The sequence below is a fragment of the Hylobates moloch genome, unplaced genomic scaffold, assembly GCF_009828535.3.
Source record: "Hylobates moloch isolate HMO894 unplaced genomic scaffold, HMol_V3 SCAFFOLD_9, whole genome shotgun sequence".
NCBI classification, from domain to species: Eukaryota; Metazoa; Chordata; class Mammalia; order Primates; family Hylobatidae; genus Hylobates; species Hylobates moloch.
The window spans coordinates 78,043,384-78,053,659 of record NW_026652284.1 but is presented as its reverse complement, the minus strand read 5'-3'; the positions used below and the strand labels follow the sequence as shown (position 1 = coordinate 78,053,659).

The following is a 10,276-nucleotide window of genomic DNA, read 5'->3' as shown; positions in this document are numbered from 1 at the left end:
TGGTCTCGATCTCCTGACCTCGTGATCCGCCCGCCTCGGCCTCCCAAAGTGCTGGGATTACAAGCGTGAGCCACCGCGCCCGGCCTTTTTTTTTCTTTTTTTGAGACACAGTCTCACTCTGTCACCCAGGCTAGAGTGCGGTGGCACGATCTTGGCTCACTGCAACCTATGCCTCCCAGCTTCAAGCAATTCTCCTGCCTCAGTCTCCCAAGTAGCTGGGATTATACGCCTACACCACTGCACCTGTCTAATTTGTACTTTTAGTAGAGACGGGGTTTTACCACATTGGCCATGGTTGGTCAGACTGGTCTCGAACTCCTGACCTCAGATGATCTGCCCGCCTCGGCCTCCAAAAATGCTGGGATTACAACCGTGAGCCACCGCACTTGGCCTCTGTTTTTTTAAGAGACAGGGCTCACTCTGGTTGCCCAGGCTGGAGTGTAGGGGTGCAATCAGAGCTCACTGCAGCTTCGAATTCCTGGGACTCAAGCTGGGACTACGGATGTGAGCCACCACACCTGGCTAATTTTTAACTCTCCACTTTCTGATAACTGACTCCATTCCATCCAGATGGCTGGCTGAGAGAAAGGGTTAGGACAAACCAGGGAAGGTGCCTCGTTTTACAGTGGTCCTGCTCCCTAGCCACACAAACTCTCTTTAAAAAGTTCACGAAAATCAAAGTTTTGGACAACCAAATTGTTGTAACCGAGCAAGTTATAGAGAAACCACACTCTGAGACTAATTCAGGAGTCCTTTATTAGCCGGCGACCCAGAGAAAGCTAGTGCTCAAAATTCTCTTGGCCCCGAAGAAGGGGCTAGATTTTCTTTTATACTTTTGTTTAGAAAGGGGAGGGGGGGAGTCTAGTTAAAACAAAGTAAGCAAAAAGTTAAAAGGACAAATGGTTACAGGAAAGTAAACAGTTCCAGGTGCAGGGGCTTTAAATCTATTCACAAGGTGATAGACGCGTGGCTTTGGGCGTTATCAACCGGACACAAACGCGGGGGGCTCTGGGTGCTATTAACCGGGCGAATTCCTGGGAACTGAGGATATAGCTTGCCACGGTATCTTATCAGTTAATTGGATTCTTGGATGTGCTGGGAGTCAGCTTGCACAAGCTAAGTCCTTGAGGAAGCGGGTGGGTAAGGGGCTGCAAGTGAAGGAGCCAAGATGGAGTCTGTCTGGCTCTTAGCTAAGGGAGAGTCAATTCAGGTTAAAACAAGGTAGGGTATCACAAAATTATATTCAAAGGTCTGAGTGAAACTCACTACTTTAAAAAAAAAAAAAGAAAAGAAAAAGGCTTACATTGCCTTGTGAAATGCAAAAGACTATTTATAAAGATTACCAGTACTTAAGCCAGGTTTCCCAGAAATAGGGTTTATCTAAAGCAATATTTTTATTCACATCTGCTAGAAAGCTTTCTAATTATCTTTCAAATGGCCATTTATTTCCAAACGCTAAGACAAGCACACCAATAACCACTTTCCACAGAGAGCGTGCTCAAACAGTAGACAAAGCATGCTGAGTACTCTCCTTTTATCACACCAACACTGTCTGGTTGGATTACAGCCAACAACAGGGCTCAAGTAGGATTTATCTTTCCTGTAGATCACGTAGTACATTTGCCTAATGCAATGCCCTAGATTTTACAAATTACATTCACGGATGTACTTGCAAGTCGGCAGATTTGAACATTTTCAAGGAAGGCAGACACTTGTATAAAACAGTCTGTCTTGATCATCAATAAAAGCACCAACTATTTTGAGCCACCTACTATCCTTTTGCTATAATTTTCAATTTCGGTAAAGAATTTATTGGCTTTTAGCAAAGTCGAAGTTTAGCTAATTATGCTGATGTTCCATCTGTATTTACACTGCACAGTAAAAACCCACACATGTTAAATATCTGTTTGAAATATTTTCAAGCCAAAAATTTATATTGTGTGGCCATGATAGGCACTGACTAAAGGAAACTTGAAACTATAAATAGCACAGTGAACACCATATGCCTGGGGTGAAATGTTTTGCTTAAAATGGTATAAGGAAGGAGTTCACAAAAAGTCCATATTCTACCCAAAAATGGGCCCAATAAACAAACCATACACACACACACCCCTAACTCATTAAAGAGATAAGAATTTTTCTCGGCCGGGCGCGGTGGCTCACTCACGCCTGTAATCTCAGCACTTTGGGAGGCCAAGGCGGGCGAATCACGAGGTCAGGAGTTCGAGACCAGCCTGGCCAACATGGTGAAACCCTGTCTCTACTAAAAATACAAAAAATTAGCTGGGCGTAGTGGCGGGCGCCTGTAATCCCAGCTATTCGGGAAGCCGAGGAAGGAGAATCGCTTGAACCTGGGAGGCGGAGGTTGCAGTGAGCAGAGATCGTGCCATTGCACTCCAGCCCGGGCCACAGAGTGAGACTCTGTCTCAAAAAAAAAAAAAAAAAAAAAACTCACTGAAAAAAGTTATATACGCCATTTGTCTACCATTTTCAGGGCATTTCCTCGCGATGCAGTGGTATTCACTGCAAAGCAACTCCGGTCTAACTCTCCATCATGATGTCACAAAATCCAAAATGCAGCGGAATCCGACTCAGTGCTGGTGCAGTCTAGGAGTGCCACCAACCAACGCAGGACAGGTGCGGGGCAAGACTCCATCAGATTTCCTCACTACCTCTGAAAAGCACTGCTCCTCATACAAAAAAAGACGTTAAAAGTTCCAACCAGGAAAAAAAATGCCGGATTTGCCTGCTGAGTCTGTCAAGAAAAGGTCCGAGGACCAACTGTCCACGGGCAGGAAAAATGTGGGTGGAAAATGGCTTCCCCGGGCAGATGGAAACGCAGTAAATCACACTCATATCCCTTCCTGGAGTACGGGCTTTAAAACATGGCGGGGGGGGAACCCATTCACAAGAGGATGCCAAGAACTCCCAACCACTTCAACTTGGGATCCGAAAGTGCGACGGCGTGAAAGCGCAGGCCACCCTAACGGAGACGCGGCTAGGGAGAACAAGCATTGACAAATCCGCAACCCTGACCACAGAGCTGCAAAATATGCGCCGTCACCTCCGCGACGGCTCTGTCCACAGCCGTCGAAACACAAAGCCCACGGGCTTTAAGAAGAAAGGAAACACGTGCTCGGCAGATAAACTCAGTTTGTCTGCCCCGGTGCGCCCTACGCGAGGCCGCGGAGCTGCGCGGAGGCTGAAGACCGGCGACCCACACCACCTGGGCGCCACGGGTCGAGTGCGGTCCTCCGCCCCGCGCCCCGGCCTCCCCCATCGCCCCAAACTCCCGGCCTCCCCCCGTCGGCGCTGGCCCAGCCGGGGGAAGTGCCGACGCGGCACCCGGAGAATTAAGTTTCTAATAATACAACTTTAGGCGGATGAGCGCGCGCCTCACCCCACCGCGAGGCCGGGCCAGAAGCCCAGCTGGGGGCGCGGAAGAAACGCGGGGTCCCGGGCCGGGCGCGCCGCGCTCACCAGATACCAGACGCCGAGCAGGATGGTACCGGTGCGGACAGGGCAGCACAAGCAGCAGCTGTTGGAGTAGAACCGCGTCCAAGGCGCGACCATCGTCATCGCTCCGGGCGCAGTGGCGCGAGCGCGCGCGCAAGTTTTCAGGAGCGTCGCCTGGAGCCCGCCGCGCCGCTGCTGCCCGCTCCTCCTCCGCTCCGGCTCCCGGCCCACTCGCCCGTGCGCCCGCGGGCTTGCCTTCTCGATACCCCGAGAGCTGCGAGCGTCTGCCGCGTCCGGACCCTGCGCTCCGAAGGCGGCGGGGGCGGCAGCGGCGGGGGCGGGGAGGGGGCGGGGCGGACTCGGCCATGTGACCCGGGCCCGTGACGTCATCGCGGGCTCCAGCCAGCTGCGGGAGCTCCGAGCCCCCGGTGAATAAATCCATCAGCTTGCACCCTCCGCCAGTCCCCTAGTCGGCCCTGAGTGGAGGTCCGGGCCTTCCCTCTTTCATCTGGCCGTTCGTGTAACTCCATTCAAGGGTCGAGATTCTTTTAGTCTAGTTCCTTGAGGTCTTCTTCCCTTCTACTACTTTTTTTTTTTTTTTTTTTTTTGAAACGGAGTCTCGCTCTTGTCGCCCAGGCTGGAGTGCAATGGCGCGATCTGGGCTCACTGCAACCTCCGCCTCCCGGGTTCAAGCGATTCTTCTGCCCAACCTCCCGAGTAGCTGGGATTACAGGCGCCTGCCATCACACCCGGCTAATTTTTTGTATTTTTAGTAGAGACGGGGTTTCACCATGTTGGTCAGGCTGGTCTGGAACTCCTGACGTGGAATGATCCACCCGCCTCAGCCTCCCAAAGTGCTGGGATTACAGGCGTGAGCCACCGCACCCGGCCCTCTTCTACTTCTATCTTGCAGGTAATCGATACAGCTCCTATCACTCTTATCTTGCACGAGAGGAAGGAAAACTGCGGGGTGCTATTCCAGTCAATTGCAGTACTTTGAACCACCACCGAGAGCAATTTGTCTCCGCTTCCCAGCTCAATTACTGTGGTAGTAATCTTTTCCCAGAAAATAGGATGTGTGTCAAGGACATCCCCGTTGTGCTTCCGGTAGCTTTTTTTTTTTGAGACGGAATCTCGCTCTGTCACCCAGGCTGGAGTGCAGTGGCGCGATCTCGGCTCACTCCAAGCTCCGCCTCCCAGGTTCACGCCATTCTCCTGCTTCAGCCTCCCGAGTAGCTGGGACTACAGGCGCCCGCCACCACGCCCGGCTAATTTGTTGTATTTTTAGTAGAGACGGGGTTTCACCGTGTTAGCCAGGATGGTCTTGATCTCCTGACCTCGTGATCCGCCCGCCTCAGCTTCCCAAAGTGCTGGGATTACAGGCGTGAGCCACCACGCCTGGCACAGCATTTTTAATCATGAGTGCAGCTCTAAGGATTCAGTCCCAGCCTGGGCAACATGAGGAAACCCTGGCTCTACAAAAAATACCAAAATTGGCTGGGCGCGGTGGCTCACGCCTGTAATCCCAGTGAGAGACAGGAGTAGCGGACTTCCAGGGGCGACAAAGAATTCCTAAACCTAGCTGGGGAAGGGGACCGCACCCACCCTTAAACACGGGGCTTGTAACTCAGCTCACACCTGACCAATCAGGTAGTAAAAAGGGCTCACTAAAACACCAATTAAGCTAAAAGCAAGAGGTAAAGAAATAGTCAAATCATCTATCATCTAAGAGCACAAGGGGAGGCACAATGATTGGGATATAAACCCCAGGCATTCCAGCTGGGAGTGGGCAACCCCCTTTGGGTCCCTGCCCACTGTATGGGAGCTGTTTTCACTCTATTAAATCTTGCAACTGCACACTCTTCCACCTCGAGCTGAGCTTTCGCTTACCGTCCACCACTGCTCTTCGCCACTGTTGCAGACCCGCCGTTGACTTCCACCCCTCTGGATCCGGCAGGGTGTCCCCTGCGTTTCTGATCCAGCGAGGTGCCCTTTGCCGCTCCCCTTTGGGCTAGAGGCTCGCCATTGTTCCTGTGCGGCTAAGTGCCCAGGTTGGTCCTAATCGAGCTGAACACTAGTCGCTGGGTTCCACGGTTCTCTTCTGTGACCCATGACTTCTAATAGAGCTATAACACTCACTGCATGGCCCAAGGTCCCATTCCTTGAAATCCATGAGGCCAAGAGCCCCAAGTCAGAGAACAAAAGGCTTGCTGCCATCCTGGGAGCAGCCGCCACCATCTTGGGAGCTCTAAGAACACAGACCCACCGGTAACACCAGCACTTTGGGAGGCCAAGGCAGGGGGATCACCTGAGGTCAGGAGTTTGAGACCAGCCTGACCAACATGGAGAAACCCCATCTCTACTAAAAATACAGATAAAATTAACTGGGCATGGTGGTGCATGCCTGTAATTCCAGCTACTGGGAAGGCTAAGGCAGAAGAATCACTTGAACCTGGGAGGCGGAGGTTGCGGTGAGCCTAGATCGTGCCATTGCACTCCAGCCTGGGCAACAAGGGCGAAACTCCATCTCAAAAAACAAAAACAAAAAAAACAAAATTAGCCGGGCTTGGTGGATCGTGCCTGTGGTCCTAGCTACTCCAGGGGCTGCGGCGGGAGAATCACCTGAGCCGGGGAGTTCGAGGCTGCAGTGATCTGTGATAGTGCCACTACACTCCAGCCTGGGCGACGGCAGTGAGACACTTCTCAAAACAAACAAGAGAAACAGTCATCCAACCAGTTACACAAGGCCTCTGCAAGACACAACAGTGTTAGAGATAGTGAAAGATAGTTCTATGCTTTGGAGGAGTTTATTTCCTCCCAACTCGTGTTTTGTCTAGAAGCACCGTTGTCTGCGGTTGTCAGCCTATGGACTACTGTCAAAGGCAAGAATCTGAGATAGGTTAGATTATTAGCATGGGTGAAAGTTTCATTTCAGACATGGAGTAAAAAAAAAAAATTGATTGGATCTAAATTTCCTAAGATGAGGCTAAACAGGAAGAAAGATACTGTTAAAACTATTCAATTACAGAACTGGTTAGTTTTACAAGTCTTTAAAGCTGCAACTTTCTTATATGTAGCTTTATCCTGGAACCAAGAGCCATCCCTACCATGTCAAGTGTAGGCCCTTAATTAGAAATGATAAGTAACATTATTTGAGGAGTTAATCAGAAAACCAAACAAAAAGCTCCGTTTTTGTTTTGTGTTTTCTTTCTTTCTTCTTCTCTTTTTTTTCCTTTTTTTTTTTTTGATGCAATTTCGCTCTTGTTGCCCAGGCTGCAGTGCACTGGCGCGATCTCTGCTCACCACAACCTCCACCTCCCGGTTCAAGCAATTCTCCTGACTCAGCCTCCTGAGTAGCTGGGATTACAGGCATGTGCCACCACGCCTGGCTAATTTTGTATTTTTAGTAGAGACGGGGTTTCTCCATGTTGGTCAGGCTGGTCTCAAACTCCTGACATCAAGTGATTCGCCTGCCTTAGCCTCCCAAAGTGCTGGGATTACAGGCATGAGCCACCTTGCCCAGCCTTGTTTTGTGTTTTCACTACAAAATTCTGGTTTCTTCAAGTTGAATAATGAAGAACAACAACAAAAATTCTGGTTCCTTTCACACTGGAGATCATTTTCTCTGTGGGGTCTTCCATTTAAAATTTAATTATGCCCACAGCCACTTTTTAAAAATATATGTGTATATACTAGTCAAGTGCAGTAGTGACAACAGGGAAAAGAGTAGAACAAGGAGTTCCATCTGTAACTGACCATGAACAATCAATTGAAATAACTCACTACCTTCAGACAATCAGCCATTTTTTTTTTGAGACGGAGTCTTGGACTGTCGCTGGGCTGGAGTGCAGTGGCACCATCTCGGCTCATTGCAACCTCCGCCTCCCAGGTTCAAGCGATTCTCCTGCCTCAGCCTCCCAAGTAGCTGGGATTACAGGTGCCCACCAGCACGCCCAACTAACTTTTTGTATTTTTAGTACAGATGGGATTTCACCATGTTGGCCAGGCTGATCTCAAACTCCTGACTTCAGGTGATCCGCCTGCCTCGGCCTCCCAAAGTGCTGGGATTACAGACGGGTGCCACTGCGCCTGGCCCACAGCCACTTTTAATATAGGACAAGCATTTGTGCTCTGAGAAAGAATAGAGACATGTGATCAAAATGGGAAATGGTATCTTGAATGAGACTTTTTCAACAATTAAACTCCCAGCAAGCTCCCATAGTTACCTTTCCTTTTTCCCTCCCCACCAGAATTTCATATTCATTATTAGGCAACTCAATCATTGATTCAAGGGAATTTTATATTTTAGAAATCTTACTGTTCAAGATCTGAACTTACAGACAGTTGCCAAATTTCTCTAGATAAGAAAGTGAAGAATAGAGGGAACCTAGCTGGATAACAAAAAAAAAAAAAAAAAAGAAGAGAGAAAAATGCCATTGCAGTTAAAGTTTATTAAATAAAGCTTAGTGTCAATGTCTTTGGAGTTGTATTTGTTTGGGTGCAAGAGAGTATGGGAATTGGCTTCAAAAGGACAAATGAAACTGCCTTTGCAAAATTATGACTAAGGAAATTATGACAAGTGAAAGACATCAGATCTAACTAACTCTATCTTGCCTCTAATCTCTGAACTCTCCTTGTCCATTCCTGGGCATAGGCCCAACTAGCCTTAGGAAGGAATTTAGTTTATAATTTAAATAATAGCCCCTCCTCAAAGCTAAACTGTCCTTGTGAAATGAATAAAAGGCCACCAGCCACCAAGTTAGAATGAGAGGGGCTGGAATTCTAAATATTACCAGCCGTTATCCCAGAGGTTATAAGATTCGCAGCTTCCACAATTATTCTTAAAGGTAACATCAGCGTTGAGAACCTAAGATCTGCCTTTTGAGATGTCTTTTCAGGTTTTTGCATTTGTAACAACTGGATGGCCCCACCTGGACCTGCCAACCAGTTCTGTGCCTCCCACCCAGGAACTGACAGCATAAGAGAACATCTTCCACTCCCTCTGATTTCATCCCCGAGCCAACCAATCAGCACTCCTGATTCACTGGCCCCCTGCCTACCCACCAAATTATTCTTTAAAACCCTGATCAAGGCCGGGCACGGTGGCTCACGCCTGTAATCCCAGCACTTTGGGAGGCTGAGGCAGGTGGATCACCCAAGGTCAGGAGTTTGAGACCAACCTAACCAGCATGGCGAAACCCCGTCTCTACTAAAAATACAAAAATTAGCCTGGCGTGGTGACAGGCGCTTGTAATCCTGGCTGATTGGGAGGCTTAGACATGAGAATAGGGAGGCTGAGCCATGAGAATAACTTGAACCGAGAGGCGAAGGTTGCAGTGAGCCGAGATCGCACCACTGCACTCCAGCCTGGGGAACAGAGTGAGACTCCGTCTAAAAACAAAACAAGCCGGGTGCGGTGGCTCACGCTTGTAATCCCAGCACTTTGGGAGGCCGAGGCAGGCGGATCACGAGGTCAGGAGATCGAGACCACAGTGAAACCCCGTCTCTACTAAAAATACAAAAAATTAGCCGGGCGTGGTGGCGGGCGCCTGTAGTCCCAGCTACTCGGAGAGGCTGAGGCAGGAGAATGGCGTGAACCCAGGAGGCGGAGCTTGCAGTGAGCCGAGATTGCGCCACTGCACTCCAGCCTGGGCGACAGAGCGAGACTCCGTCTCAAAAAAATAAATAAATAAAATAAAAAAAAATAAAAATAAAATAAAAATAAAAACCAAAACAAAAACAAACAAACCCTGACCTTTCACTGGCCTCCCACACAACCAGCTTTGTATGAATTATTTTTTATTGCAATTCCCATGTCTTGATAAATCAGCTCTGACTAGGCAGCGGGCAAGGTGAACCCATTGGGCGGTTACACAGAGGCTTCCCAAGGAACTTAGTCACAGCTGGGTTATTCTTTTCATTTTTTTTTTTGGAGGGGGGAGCGGTATTATTTTCAAACAACCACATATTTAACTGGCATACTGATTGCAGTAGTAGAGTTACTTAGAAAAGTCATCTGGTTGGCCAGGTGCGGTGGCTCACGCCTGTAATCCCAGCACTTTGGGACGCAGAGGTGGGCAATCACGAGGTTAGGAGATCAAGACCATCCTGGCCAACATGGTGAAACCCCGTTTCTACCAAAAATACAAAAAAAAAAAGCTGGGCATGGCAGCGCACGCCTGTAGTCCCAGCTACAGGCGACAGAGTGGGACTCTCTTAAAAAAAACAAAACAAAACAAAAAAAAAAACACTTGGTTTTAGGCCAGGCACAGTGGCTCATGCCTGTAATCCCAACACTTTGGGAGGCCAAGGCAGGCGGATCACCTGAGGTCTGGAGTTAGAGACCAGCATTGCCAACATGAAGAAACCCCATCTCTACTAAAAAAAATACAAAAAATTAGCTGGGCATGGTGGCACATACCAGTAATCCCAGCTACTCGGGAGGCCGAGGCAGGAAAATCGCTTGAACCCGGGAGGCGGAGGTTGCAATGAGCCGAGATCCAGCCATTGCACTCCAGCCTGGGCAACAAGAGCGAAACTCCATCTCAAAAAAAAAGAAAAGTCACCTTGTTTTCTGTTTGTTTGTTTGTTTCCTTGCTTGTTTGTTTTGAGAAGGAGTCTTGCTCTGTTGCCAGGCTGGAGTGCAGTGGCGAGCAATCTCGGCTCACTGCAACCCCCGTCTCCCAGGTTCAAGTGATTCCTCCCAGGTTCAATGATTCTGCCTCAGCCTCCCGAGTAGCTGGGATTACAGGCGCATGCCACCACACCCAGCTAATTTTTGTATTTTTAGTAGAGACAGGGTTTTACCATGTTGGCCAGG

The 10,276-nt window shown here is 49.1% G+C and overlaps 1 protein-coding gene across 1 annotated transcript in view; it reads right to left on the bottom strand.

Annotated features, from left to right (window-relative positions):
• LAPTM4B (lysosomal protein transmembrane 4 beta) overlaps positions 1-3,986 on the bottom strand; it is an 83,784-nt gene extending 79,798 nt beyond the window's left edge. Inside the window, 2 exon segments of the mRNA XM_032760105.2 lie at positions 3,481-3,866; positions 3,869-3,986. Of these exon segments, the coding sequence (XP_032615996.1) occupies positions 3,481-3,866; positions 3,869-3,986 (504 nt within the window).
• Positions 3,987-10,276: the final 6,290 nt, after the last annotated feature.